This window comes from Chionomys nivalis, chromosome 16 (assembly GCF_950005125.1).
Source record: "Chionomys nivalis chromosome 16, mChiNiv1.1, whole genome shotgun sequence".
Classification (NCBI taxonomy): domain Eukaryota; kingdom Metazoa; phylum Chordata; class Mammalia; order Rodentia; family Cricetidae; genus Chionomys; species Chionomys nivalis.
This window is the reverse complement of record NC_080101.1, coordinates 13,072,883-13,088,095: the sequence shown is the minus strand read 5'-3', so window position 1 is coordinate 13,088,095 and position 15,213 is coordinate 13,072,883. Positions and strand designations below refer to the sequence as shown.

Below are 15,213 nucleotides of genomic sequence, written 5' to 3'. Positions count from 1 at the left end.
AATCCGTATGTGCTGGAACAAGTTAAGTTCTAAAACCATCCATCCCTTTCTCTTCACAAAGGATGTAGGATACAGTAGAAGGATGTGAGTTACAGTTCTAACAACCCCAGGATTTATCTATGGAATGGTGATGGGCAATGTCCTTATTTGATTTTACATCTTACTGCACCCAGAATATACTGAACATAGCTGTGTTGCTTTGGTGCCAGAAATATTTGTGTTGTTAAACAAATTATCTCCAGTGGAAATCTGAATCCATTATCCTCTGTTTCTTTGGTCTCCAGGGGAAAACTGAGGATGGAAGATGAGGGAGGCTTCATGCCTGTGATGTATGCACATTATAGCGGAACCACACCATGCCTTGAAATTCAGCCTTTCTTTGCATAGCAAAAGCTGCTCCTGAGAATTAGAACTACAAGGCCAGGAGCTTTACCCTGGGAATTCCTGTCCCTCTTTCTTGGACTTTTTGCCTTCAGGCACCTGGATTCTTGCACAGCCTCTGCTTCTGGTGGATGCCTCCCTCTAAGATCTGTACGTGTGGTTCCTCTGTTTGCCCTGTCTCTCTCCTTACCAAACTGTTTCAACTTACCTGGGACACTTACATGTTATAAAACCTGTGATTTGCCCCATTGCTCTCAGTAACCCGCACTGAAGACCTCAGGAAATGGACTCTTTTCAGCGGGTTCTGATCAGAAATCTGTGGTAAGAAAGGATGGATTTTGCACATTATTCCTTCCTACGTTTCAGTAGGATTAAGACATAAAATGTTCTGACAAATTCATGTCGTGAACTGTAGATACTACTTTCTGATAGGCAGTCCCAACCAGCGTAGGATGTCAGAGATCCTCAATGGTAAAACTAAGACTCCAAGTGAGCTCTGCATCCCATACGCTGCTTTCTCGGAACACATCACGGGAGCAGCTCGAGTGACTGAAAGTATGGGGTGCCCTGGGAAATCAAACCCAAGTTGAACCCAGCTGCCCCTGGGATCCAGACTGTTCTTCAGGTAGTTGGACTTCACTGTGTGGATTTTACATTACCTGTGAGGGAGAGCCAGTTCTAAGAGATGTGGATGGAAGTCTGCCCAAAACCTCAAAAATAGAGAGTATTGATGACTTGGATAGGAACACAAAAGCATAATAGGTCCTCTAGAATTATCCACATGGTTTTCAACCTAGCTTAATTCAAGCTATATTCACAACCTCCAGCAGTTTGTTATCAGGCTAGGACTCCTCGGGTCCTGCTCCTTAGACCTGGATGAAGTTCCTTCTAGTTCCAGCAGAGGTGCCTTGTGTCACGGTCACACATCATCTGGAGATATGTGACACACCAAGGTGCTAACCAATTGTCAAGCAGCCAAAAATCCTCTCCACTTGAGGGTAAAATGTTAAGCCAGAATTGCTCTGGTTGAAGAAGGCTTTTGACAATATCAGGAGCTATAGGTCTTAGGGACAATGACATCTGTGCTCATAAACTAGCCCAATAAATATCACAGCAAAATTCATTATCAATTTTATTTCTAACCATACACCAAATGTACAGCACTGAACACAATTTTGTTGCATTGATGTAAGAAATAGTAATTGTTTGGAGAAACAGTATACAAACAAACTACTTCAAATAAAAACGCATACATCATTGCCCATTTTGTTTACAAAAGATCCAATTTACAGTATCAGTCATTAACACAGCTGAAATGAAAACAATTCAGTGCATGTTACAAAACGCAAGTACCAAGGCGGCAAATAAATACAGACACCCTTCATAAAACTATGTGAACACAAATAAATTAACTGAGACCATGTAAATTATAGTAATAAATACATAGGTTTGCAAGAGATCTCTTTAAATAAAATATATAACAAACATGTTAAAATATTTAGCAAAGTAAACTTCTGTCTTTGTAATAAGTGAGCCCATTTGTGTGCTTCTTTGAAGTACTGTGTAGCAAAACGCTCAGAGACATACTTCAATAGGAAACTTTGTGTCCTGTTTTCAGTAGACACGACTTATGGCGGCTGCTTCTTTTGAACTGAGTTTTAAATAAACACCTTTCCTATCTAAGGACAGACACCCCATTTTCACTAAACTAAGATTCAAGAGTTCAAATGAACCCCAAGCCAAAGATAAGCCCCACCTGATGCATAACAGGGACCACAGATCCGTGAGAGCGGAGCGAACAACTGTACCACTTTTCATGTATCGGAGCGGGTAACAGTAACAGTGAATTCAAGCCTGTGAATGCCATCGCACTAAATCTAAGTATTCATGAGGCTAAAAAAAATAAACGCTTTTATTATAGCACAGAAAATTAAGCTCACACTAAAGTTCGTGTGTGCATTTGCACAGAGGCACATGAAATGTGTGTGCACACCAAAAAGGCAGTTTAGCTGGTTGTCTATACCTTTTCATTAAAAAAAATAAATATAAAAAAACTTTTGAAACAATGCTTAAACTACTTTACAGTCCCTGAAATAGACATTGCCTTTTCTACAGCAATTCCTAAACTCTGATCCAGTTGAGATTGTAGACTCAATTTCATGTGTGGATAAGTGTTTGTGACTGTGTGTGTATGCATGCGTGTGTGTGTGTGTGTGTGTGTGTGTGTGTAGCTCAAGGATTATATCAAATTGAAAGTTGTCTTATTATGGGAAGTGCAGACCAATGTTGCCAATATTCAGATTGGAATAACACTTTTCCTGTCTTATTATGTTCTCCACTCTTTTCCAGTCAACCTAGTAAGATACATGCTATTTCAGGGGATATGGTATCTACAGAATTTCCATTTGTATGTGTCTGTATTTGCTAAGTAAAATTCTATATCAATATTGTCACTTGTAACATTGTACTAACATATAGCAGGAGAAGCTTGACTGGTCACATCAAAGCTTATTTCTCATCTTGGGGAAGGGTTGCCAACTAGCCAATGTGACTGACTTGAAAAAAAAAAAGACATATCTGATTCACTTAAAATCTATGCTTTGAACAGCTCAAATAAATAATTCATATTAATTAAATCCGTGCAGCCACGTGGAATGCTCTGCTGACTATTTTATTTAATTATTGCTATCAAGTTTTGAGCACGCTGTTTGCCAGCATCCTGTGCTTTTATGAACATGGATTTCCCACTAGTGGGCGCCATTTATCTTCATATTCCTTTGCAGCTCACATCAAAAACCAATATGGGGGGGGGGGAGAAATGCACAGTAGAAACCAAAATTGACCATAGTGCAATCCGACACCGGGATTTCCTTCACATCTTCCCTTTTTGTTGTTTTTTTCCTCATTTAAACTCCGAAAGATGTGTGATTTGAGAACAGGATTTCTATTTAAATCCTATTAGAAGACAAATTAATAAACACACCTGTAAAAATATGGTAGACTCCAAAATGCAGTTAAAAGATAAAAAACTCTTTGATTAGTAATAAATAAAATATAAAATGTCACATTTATTTTACATATACTTTACAAAATAAAGAGTGCAATGAAGAAATAAAAGAAGATATGAAAATAAATGAGATCTAATAATTCACTGCATTACTTTTAATCCAAAGAGTTTATCATAGTTTTTCTTTCCTTTTTATGTCAGCCAGGGGAAAATTAGTGCAATGTTGCAATTATAAATGCAGGGGACGGCCTCCAGGCTCCAGGGGTGCAAGGTCCCCTATGGATCTGCTAGAGTTCCCTGCTGTGGTGACCTCTGCTTCCTGCGAGCTGCCCTCCTACACATGGATGCCCTTCACCGCCTGCTTGATGCTTTCCAGTAGAGCTTTGCATTCCGGAGAGTAGTCTCGTTCCAGATTGCTGTACATGTCTGTGAGAGTATTTACATACGCTTCAAAATTCTGCTCATTGATAGGCCCCTGAAGGAGACAAAGCACATGGAACCAATCACAGAGGGTCAGCTGTCCCCGGGAAGATCAGGAGACAGGGAAGAATGTTGCCAACTTATATAATGAGGAAGAGAAGGGTTTACTGTGGCAGTTTGGGATAGGAATCTAAATGTTAGTGTTTGTAGGGTTTATCTGTTCACCCTTCATTCATGGCATTAATGAAACTTGATTGGACGGCATCGAGGATCAATCTGGACCTGGGGTAGAGGTTTTCAAACAACATGCTTTCTCTGGGAGGAATCTTGGCCTCAATTGCACTTGCTTAGTACAAAAATGACATTTGCGGAAGGTGTGTACAGAGCTTGTGCCAAGTGGTTAACAGTTTTAGGTTGGAATGGCAGGGATTAAGCCAGTTGCTCACTGACAGTTGTGATAAAGATTTGATAAGACAACAACTCTGGTCATTCGCCCTCTCTATTTCTTTAGGGAGAAGATCAGTGTCAGAAGGTCCAGACTGACTCATCTTTACCCTGGGTGGTATTTTGTCATCTTCTTTGCCCTATATAATGGTTTTATTTTTCTATTTATTTGTTTTGTTTTGTGAGACAGGGTCTTATTTTGTTATCTTGGCTGTCATAGAACTCTCTATGTAGACCAGGCTGACCTTAAACTCCCAGAGACCTTCCTGCTTCTGCCTCTCAAGTTCTAGGATTAAAGGGGAGTGCCACCATGCTGGGTCTCTCTCTCTCTCTCTCTCACACACACACACACACACACACACACACACACACACTCAAAAACAATGTATATGTATGCTTTGCATGTATATTTGTGTACTACATATGTACTTTGTGCATGTGGCAGCCAGAAGAGGGTATCTCATACCCTGGAACTGGAGTTCCAGCCATTTCTGAGCCACTAGTTCTGAGTTTGGAATTGAACCTGTGTCCTCTGGATGATCATCCAGTGTTCTTAACTGCTGAGCTCTCATTCTGGACCCATAATATGTTTTAAAGTAGGTGCATACTACCTGTGTGTAAACTACATGCATAAGAGGCAGGACATACAGGACAAAAGGGAAAACTCTCCAGCCATATGCGGTCACTCCATGTCCCCACATTTCTGAAAACCCTTGGTAAGTGCCATATTACATTACAAGGTCCTTGGAAGGAAGGACTTAAACATGAGTGAACAGCCCAAGTGTACAGACAATGACTATGATCGCTACCGTTTAGAAGATCTGAAGATGATCTGGCATGGCCAGCAGAGCTATGATCTGGACTATGTGCACTAGACAGTGGCTATTCCCTTTTGGTGTCTACCTCTGCTGGGCATGTGTTTCCTACAGAATCAGGGACCAGGGCAATGACTGCTGGCCACATCAGGAAGCTCATTGTCACACGCCCTGCTGGCTCATGCCAACTTTGAGTTGTGACCCAAGAATGGAATAATATCCTTGACAGAATCCAAAGTTAACTGTTTTTTTTTCTGTTTTTTTTTTAATTGAGCAATTTAGTATTTTGTACAAACCCAAATATTTTGATTACATTGTTGCTGCTTTAAGTCCTCTTATATGTAAGCCATCAGTTTTGATCTGAGAATACAGACTCTGAGGAAATTAGCAACATATTCATCAATAGCCCCCCAACGATGCAGATCTAACTCCAAAGACTGGCTTATATTTATAAAAATGTAGAATAAATGTTTTGTGAATTCTAAATAGTTGCATGCTTAGGCTTTTGAAATAAGGGTGCCTCAATCACACCCATACTTTCTATGCTCCATGAACAGAAGTTGAACATTATGGGGAGTTTATTAGGAATGAAACTGTTGTTTTTATAGTTTATGAGTTTGGAGGATAATGCTGAGGACTGTGTAGAGCCTTGTATTCAGAAACATTTTTAGCGAGTAAGCACTGGTCTCTGACTTTCATCTAACTTTATAAGATATCTTCAAGCAAAACTTCATCTTTAAAGGACCCTGGCCTTTTTGAATGTCCCTGGCCTTTGTTAATCTGAGTATGTGTGTCTACCATGGTCTCAGGTGGGGAGATCACTGAGCGTGAGAATGCATCCAGGTAGGTGACTGCTGATAGCTCAGCCACAGGAGAGTGACGCTGAGGTAGAGGGACAACAGAGCGCTGCTCTTGGTCTTACCATCTGTGGCAGCTGGATGTCAGCAAGGCTGGAGATGAGAGCCTGGCTGAGCCCCGCCAGCTCCTTCAGCAGACTCTCATTGCTCTGCTCTATAAGCTTGTTCTCCTCCTCTATGGTCTTCAAGTTGCTCTCCATAGACGTTATCTAAAACAGAGGCAATGGCATGAGAAGTGGAGCTTGAGACCTACGGAAGGCCTCAAGGGGAAACCTGTGGTTGGGTCTAGGTGCCAAGGGGTGTCTCCATCCCAAACTGTAGCACTGCCTACTGCTCTAAAGTTTTGGATTCACACGTTCAGATTTGTACTTTCAACACTCATTTCCCCATGAATTGCAGGTCTAACTTCTTTATATGGCTGGATGGTAGATATCTCAAAAGCAATATGCCCCAGAGTAAATCTGTTATTTTCCCCAATGATGCTCCAATTGCATGCCTCTTTTTTTTTCCCCCAGTGGATGACAATCTGAATGTTGCCCAGACTCAGGGTTCTTTCTTTCATATTTCAAACTCACTGAGCACTTCTTTTAAAACACACATGATAAGACCACTATCCACCTGTGTTGTGGCCGCCTGGACCCAGCCATTGGTGTGATGGGATCACTTCTCATGGATGACCTTGTGCCATTTTTGCTCCACATAGTCTCATCTTGGCACTCCTCAACACCCTAACAGAATGAATCTTTTGAAGGTTATGTTAGAATGTACATCAGCTGTCTGAATGACTCTTAATTCTCAAACCCTTCGGGGGCCTTTTAACCCATTAAAGTAAATGCCAAGACCATCAATATCGACTAGGCTACACTATGTGAACAGCCCAGTGTCATTCTTGTATCCTTCTGTAACTTGCCCTACCCAGCTAGCTTACTCCAGACAAACTCCCCATCACTGCTGGCTAACTCCTTTATTTTTCATGTCATTGATAACACATTTCCTTCTTCTTGGGGCTTAGCCATCCTGTTTAATATCAACCCCCTTCTTCCACCAGCAGATTTTACACACACACACACACACACACACACACACACACACACTTTACTGTCTTTCCCATTTAGACTGAGCTCTATGAAAAAGAGGCTTGTCTTCTTCAAGAGGAGGTTCATGGTTTCCAAATGGCAGCATCAAGCTCTTTCTGCGGACTTCTGTGGCATTCAGAAGACGGGATGAAGAAACTATTTGGGGTGGATTGGACTGCTTAGGTAAGGGCTGCTGAGAAATGAATGCAGCTTCTTGCACTTTAAGAGTGGGAAAGGAGAAGAAATGGGAAAGACACCAGAAAGGACACTCTGCCCTCTGCTTCGTCTTGTTTCTCCACCTATAACGTGTTGCAGTGAAGTTATTTTTGCATTTCAGATGCTGTGGATTGAATCCAGAGTCTTTCACACAGGTAGACAAACATCTACTACCAAACAAATTCCTTAATAACGGAATTTGTGTTAGCGTCTTAAAAATCCTAGGCCAAATTTTTAATTCCCAGTATTCTAGGTTTAGACACTCTTGGAGTTTTTCTTTGTTTTGTATTTATAAAGTACCTGTACAAGAATCTGTTTTTAGCATACCCAGCAAATATTCTTGAAGAATTACATTTAAAGAGTGTGGTGTCATATGCACATTTTCAATAAAACGAAGGACCTTCAACCTATGTAACACAATTCTCTACAAAGCAACACATGCTCTCCAAAAGTATGTATGGTCATCTGCTTTATTTGCTCACAAAGTAGGTCTTCCCAGCCAGCTATGTAAAGGCAGCAGTAACTCCTTCCACTCCTGCCAAACAGGAGACACAGGCACAAACCACTTACGAGAGACACATTTCTCTAGGGTATCAGCATAGCTTGAGATGCAGGATTCGGTAAGCTCAATGTTTTGTATTGACTAGAGAGTATGATTAGTTTAGAAATAACTAATTAATGTTTGTGAACCTGGGTCTGAAGTTTCATCATATCTGCTTCAATTTTGAGGTTGGATTCATTCAGTTCCTTTATTTCTTCATCCAAACGCCTAACTTCTTCATCACCATCGATACCTGTGAAGAGTTGACAGTTCACACTGAATACAGGAGACAAGGCCCAGCGACAGGTTACTTTATGTTTAAATATGAGATCTTATTTTAGTGCTTTTACCCAAACTATATCTATACAAGAGTCTTTAAAAAAAGGAAACAGCTTTGGAGTTGAATGCTTTCTAAGAAAATGAGGTACAAAAGCACCAACTTTGCGGCGGCTCCACTGTGTTTCAGAAGACCTGGTGAGCCCTCATTTACAGTCTACAGGCATGAACCATTGTCGTCTTTTCATATATGAAATTGCCAGGCTTCTAAAATTAAAACGACTTGACAGAAATGAAATGAACTAACAGTGTTCAAATCCATGCACTCTGTATAGCTACTGCAACGACAGTGAGGTCCCAGGGCATGCCCAGCAATTACATATCTGCTTGTTGAGGGGACCCCGAAGAAGCACACCTCAAAGCAGAGCTGGGCTACCAGCACATGGTAGCAGATGTCTCTGTGTGCAACTGGTAAGGAGCACACACCTCGAAGCAGAGCTGGGCTACCAGCACATGGTAGCAGATGTCTCTGTGTGCAACTGGTAAGGAGCACACGTGCTTCAGGAGGAAGAATACAGCCTTGACTGCTGTTCTTGCATCTGAACACTCTCTGAACTTTAGGTTTCAATTTCTATAAAAATATGCATAGTATCTATAAGTGAGCATGAATGCAATAAAATGTAGACTGTGGGACAGTGGCCAGGGAACAGGTGTTAGTTTCCATGATTATATTGTAGAGTGAGTGTGAATCCATTTTACTATTTGGAAGTCTGGGAAAGCGGTTAAGAATGCCACAGTCTGGACCGAAGTTAATCTCAACAATCTGGAGAAATGGGTCTACACTACGGCTGACAAGAGAGAGGAGTGAGTGCGACCTGCTGCACGTTGGTTCAAGAGCAATTTCATAAAGCAATTTTAATTATAATTTTACCAGGACTAAATCACTGTAGTTTTTAAGTAAGTCGGAAATACTCTACAACCTGTTGTAATGGCTCAGGGATGTCCCCTAAAGTTCATGTGCTCAAAACTTAACTTCCAATGTCATATTTAATAGCTGAAGATAGGATCCTTAGGGAGTGATTGGGATTAGATGGTATGAGTGGGGTTTCTATGGTGGCACCAGTAACTCTCTGTGAAAAGAGACTGGAATGACCATATACATGACACTGTGTAGTTATCCAGCAGAAGAAGGCCTTCACCAGATGCCCAAAATGTGCTGGCAACATACTCTTTGTGCTGGTACATCAAACCTCTCCACACACAGCCAGAAGACCCTTCTCTCTTCTTCAGTGGAACTCATTCTCACCAAGGAGGGCTGAGAAGAGGACTCATATTTTGAATTTCACTTTAACTACCAAGCACCGTTCACTCAGTCCATGAGACCCTTACTCACTATCTCATTCTACAGATGGGAAATTGAGGTACTAAATGCCAGAGATGTGCTTCAAACATGAGTTTTCTGCTTCCAGAATATCTTCCCATAGCTTTACTCAGGGCTTCTCATATCTGGGATGTCATTTGCTCATGCTCAATGATAGACAGAGTACAGTCAATGAAAACTTTTAGGAATAGCCCCTAAGTTTTTAAACTTGCATTTAGAGTAGGTGTTGTTGTAATTGTTCTATTTTATTGTCATTTGTTGCTAATCTCTTACTGTGCCCAATTTTATAAGTTAAGTGGCAGCATGGGTGTGTACAGATAGAGATGGCACGATCGGTGATTTGGAATTCACTGAAGCCTTGGACATCGGAGGTGGTATGATGTCACCTTTATCCACAGATGACTAATATGTTTTGGAAGCATAATAAGATGTACACTCAAGGTTCCTTTAAGGGCATCGTTGGTAGAATGTCAGACTAGCTAGACACTACTATATGTATTCAGTGAGATTTCTGCTATTTACTCCTTACGTATGTTTGAGCTAAAGTGATATCTAGACAAACGCACATTAAAGCGTCCCACTTTCATTGACAATACATTGATGATGAAGCGCCGGAGGAGTGGGGTACTTCTAAGAAACAACTGGCGTTCTGGGCAAGGCTCAGCTGCTTACTATATGGGTGTTGGCAACAGCAGAGGATGCTGGTCTGTCCCTAACATCTTGGGGCTTAAGCTCTGTGTGCTAACTTTCCCAATGTCTTAGCAGTACGTAGTCACCTAAGAAATGCTGTAGATAACCCAGACAAAGGTGTCCCTGAGTAGGAAGTGATGGGCAGTGCATGAGAGTACTTCTTTCCATGATACCACATACCTCCCACATAAAGCCCCATATTTACATTAGAGAATAAGTAAAAAGACTTTCAGAAGAGAAGTGTGAGAACAATTTGAAGTCCCCAGCTGGAACATGGCATTAGTGTGCACACTCAACATGCAAGAAGCCTGGGGTTCTGTCGCATGCACCAAAGATGAAAAGAAAATTGTTCTGGCTCCTCTCTGATCATCTACCATAGATAACACCAATTACAATTTCTGAAGGACAGGTCCACTTTGCCACCATATATCTGATGCTTTAGGGAGCTCTTTGAAGGGAAATAAGTAGGCCTGAGATAACTTGAAACAATGCTGAGAGAAATATTAGAAAAATACTCAAGTACTGAAATAACAATGGGAGCTTCCTATGAAACTCAAAATTAATATATCTTAATGCTGACAAGGGATCAACACTAGGGAAAAGGCAGAGAAACTGAGATATAGATACAGATACTAAGGTACTTAAAGTAACCATAAAAATATCTCTTTTTAAACAGAAAACATTTAAAGAATCAAATACAAATGCCAGAAATTCTGTGCTGTGGAATAATCCTTTTTTTTATATACTGTAAAGATTTATCACTTGAATTGGTATAATAAAAAGTGAACTGGCCAGTAGCCAGACAGAAAGTATAGGCAGGACAACCAAACTAAGTATCCAGGATGAATAAGGACAGATTCAGAGGAGATGCCAGAAGACAGAGAGAAAGCAGGGCATGTAGAAAATGAGGTAACAAGCCACAAGCCATGTGGCAGAGGGTAGATAAGAAATATGTTAATTTAAATGTAAAAGTTAAATAGTAATAAGCTTGAGCTACTGGCCAAGCATTTACAGTTAATAATAAGTCTCTGTGTAGGTTATTTGGGAACTGGTGGAGGGAAAGAAAAATATGCCTACAATTGAGTTTCCTGAAATTTGATAGGGAACATACACTGGAAACACATATGCATGCACACATGTGTGCACATAAGCCCACAGGCATGCACATGCACACACATGTATGTGCATGTACACATTTCCTAGGAGAAAAACTAAGATTGAAAACACTGAAGGACAAAATTATTCTGTCTCCCAATTTGTCTGTGTGTCATTTCATGTCTTTCCTTGTAGGAAAGCCTTATTAAATAATAGAGAAGACAAGGAAAACATTTCTGAGAGGTTACAGTTGTAGCTCAACCTTGAAGAAACCCCTTTGTTCTTGCACATCAAGTAGGCTTGGGAAGCCTAGACCTTGGTGGAGACGGTGACTTACCCCCGGTTGCTTTGAGCTTGATGGTCATTAGTCCCTCAGAGACCTTGACCTTTTTGATAGCTTGTGCATTGAGAGGGCATCCAGATAAACTGTGAGAAGAGAATTTATATCCATATGTGAAATGCATGTCACGTCTCATAAAGTTAAATTTTTTTGCTACCTACTACTGATGTTTGCCTTCTTAGTAGTTTTATTACAATCTGTAGTTTTTTAATAGAAATTAACTAATAAATATATATTAAATAAAATCCGAGGGTTCTAAAATATTGATAAGTGTTTGTATTTCCTTTTCTTAAATCAGAAATACAGGTTGCCACTGCGGACACAGCTAGTCCCAATCACTTGGCAAAGCACTGGTCTTCCACACTCATGAATGTGCATTCGATGGTACAGACTTCCTTTTCTGCAGCTACCAAACTGCCCACACAGGCCATGAACAAGGACTGTTATCACCCATCTGGAATCCATAAAGAACAAGGCAGAGTTTAGCTCTTCCTGCTTTCATACAAAGCACAGGCTGATCTTCAGGGTGACTCCACAATAGTCAACCAGTCCCGCTTGCTAGAGAAAATTCAATTGGCTGATGGAAAGCTTCTATTTTGTTTCCCCTATAACTGTTAAAACATTATTTTCATTTAAAATATTTCTCCCCTGAAATGGGAATAAAAGCAGCTGCTGCAGGTGCAGCCGGGGCAAGGAGATCTGTTATCCAAGCTGGCGCTCATGACCCTGTTCATTGAATTGCTGCTCTCTTCAGAAGGCTTCCCTCCTTTAATGTCACTTGCTGTATTTAAACAGCACCAGTGTGATAATGATAACACTGAACAAAACCTGTTTTCCATCGTTTATGATCAGGTAATTTTCTTGTTCTAAGCAGTCATTAATTCTTTCAAGGTTTTGTTCTATCTTTGTAGAAACCAGTTTCAGAATTAAATAAAAACGAGAATAATCAACCATTTAAAGTATTTCTCCCCCACAGCAATGTGGTTTCAATTGATCTATAAAACAATCATTTCAACCTGAAGTTCCTGATGCTATGCCAAGTGGAAGAAGAGTTTTCTGGAGTGGGGTCTTCAATAAATATGAAGTATCACAGGCTTTAAGAATAAGGAACTTATTCTACATTAATATTCCATAAAGTGCAGGAACTAACATACAACTTTAAGGGTAATTTGTAATAGGCTACATTACGAAAAGGCTATGCGGTTTGTTAATCTTTGGTAAGTTATAAGTTATTTATGCAGGAAAAGAAAATGATAGGCAACCAACTTTAGCTCCAAATCGTTTTGGAGATTCTTTCTCATGATCATGGCCTATCTATGATTCCTGGAGACTCACTCTTTCGCTGGAGAATGTGCATGAGTTTGTTGGGATTTTTTTGTCACATACCATGTTCTTAGAAAACTGTTGTGAAGGGGAGGAACACTTAACCCGTGAGTGGAATGTTAAAGGTGTCCATTGTAGGCAGAATGGAGAATAGCATCTCGTTTAAAACATCATATCTTCTCCCCCACAACATCTACTTCTCAACTTACAGTAAATTCCCAGGTAAACACAGTGTTATAAAAGTGCTAAAGAAGCACAGCCCTCACCACACAGCTTAGAACCACTGTGTATTATTATGAAAGAAAGGCTTCAGAAGGTGGAGGCAGAGGGGATGGATCCTTGGAGCTAACTAGCCTGTTAGCATAGACTACTTGTTGAAGTTCAAGGCCAGAGAGAGATCCCCTCTAAAACAAAAGATGAATGCTCTTGAGGAAAGACACGCAAGGTTGTCCTCTGGCATATGTGTGTGTGTGTATAGATCACAGATCAATCTCAGGTGTCTTTCCTCAGCTCTCCATGCACATGCACACACATGCACTGTGACCATACCCATGATAGACATCCTTTATGGATCTGAAGGTGGAGCTTGGCAGGCCTGGAACAGGCCTATGGGGTGTGGGCTCCATAGTAGAAAAGCAAAACAAAAACAACCTAAAATAGGAGTATTGTGTGATTTCCATCACATCAGCAATTCAGTTAAGGTACATCAACTCAGAGGTAAGCATGTCTCCATTGCTTCTCATACTACATTGTGGCCACAGACTCATTTGCCTTTCTTAAAACAAAATGGCAGGTGACCCAGCTTAGGGCACATTTGGTTTGTGACTTTGGTTCCTAAATAGGAAATGATGACTGAAACAGAATTAAACAATGTGTGCCCTGGTGGATATGAGCTTACGCTGACAGCCATACAAAGCGCACCATTTGGAAAACACTTTCTCTATAGCAGGTTTCACCAACAACTTCAAAACAAGCAGTTTATGGAGAGATGATTTTCTGGTGTCAATGTCATGTTTTTCCTCTGACCTCCACACAGAAAATGCAAGTTTTTCCATATGTCAGTTTTACTGGTACCTTGAAAGTAATCAGTTCCTGTCAGGGTCTGTTTCTGGTATCACTGATCTATACCTTTAGAACTGAAAAAGTGTCAAAATGTCCCAACTTTGCTCAATTTGTATATTGAACACAAAAGAATCAAAGTTTCCCTAAAACTGCACAGGAATTAGCCTGCAAGACTAGAAGGGGTTGGAACACTCACTGACTGCAGAAATGTATCAGGAACTTTCTAGCTTTTTTCCTTCAGGAGCAAAGTGAGCCAGAGAGCTGGACTAAGAGTATCCCTGTGCAACAGAGGCTTCCCTTGAGAGCCAGGGGCTCAGGGATGAAGGATATCACTGCAAAGCTCCAGGTGCTTGCACGCTACCAGCACTCATATATGCTGCTTGCTTTCACATTGCTGTGGGCAAATCATATCTCCCTGGAAGTAAAACAATGCTGCCCTGGCTTGAAATTGGGTGACGACGGGAAAGGCGGGGATGACAGAAACAAGTAAGTAAATGTTCACAACTACATGACACAGTAGAGTGGATAGCACCACTTGGAATTGGAGTGATGCATGAAAAGACTAAGACACTTAAAAATACTCACAAGTGATATTTTAGAGTACAAAAAACAAATGGAGTTTCTAGGGCCCTTGAAATCTGTATAGTGAATTTTCAGAAACAGAGAAAATGCATTTCTGTTGTTCAGACTAGTAAAAACTTAGCAAGACTCTGTGTTCTATACCTAAATGTTATAAATAATTGCATTTTGAGGGTTTTCACCTTCCCCTAAGTAACTCACATCACAAATAATCACATCAACAAAAAGACACAAAACACGCATTACCTTCTGTGGGTGACGAAAACGTTATTGACATGCCCCAGTCCGTTGCATCCTGGCAAAGGACAGTGGGGAAGTTCTTGCTTGTTCAGCTTCCAGGAGAGAGGGGACCCATTGAGGGGATTCTCCTTCTGTCTCTTGGCAGCTAGAGGACAGCCAGAAGCTGTGCGATGTGACGTGTATTTACCTGATATGTGACCTTGACCGTCACACCCTATTACAGGACACCTAGAGAAGCACAGTGGAGCCATTATCAGCTTGGACAAAGGAACGGACACCTCCATACTCTACAGAAACAGCCAACAGTAGATGTTCCGAAGGATACCATCATATGCCAGCTAATTTTATATCAACTTGACACACACTAGAGTCATTAGAGAGGAGGGAATGTCAGCTGAGAAAATGCCTCCATAAGATCAGGCTGCAGGGCATTTTCTTAGTGATTGATATGTGAGTGCCCAGTTCATCGC

General features: G+C 40.8%; 1 protein-coding gene across 5 annotated transcripts in view; it reads right to left on the bottom strand.

Annotated features, from left to right (window-relative positions):
- Nucleotides 1-1,545: 1,545 nt before the first annotated feature.
- Nucleotides 1,546-15,213, bottom strand: part of LOC130888055 (suppression of tumorigenicity 18 protein) — a 245,577-nt gene continuing 231,909 nt past the window's right edge. For all 5 annotated transcript variants that reach the window (XM_057790883.1, XM_057790887.1, XM_057790885.1 and 2 more), the window contains 5 exons: nt 14,750-14,971; nt 11,537-11,625; nt 7,907-8,010; nt 5,990-6,133; nt 1,546-3,863 (listed from right to left, as the gene is read on the bottom strand). In XM_057790883.1, coding sequence (XP_057646866.1) covers nt 3,723-3,863; nt 5,990-6,133; nt 7,907-8,010; nt 11,537-11,625; nt 14,750-14,971 — 700 coding nt within the window. In that variant the 3' untranslated portion in view covers nt 1,546-3,722. The remainder of the gene's footprint in view (nt 3,864-5,989; nt 6,134-7,906; nt 8,011-11,536; nt 11,626-14,749; nt 14,972-15,213) is intronic.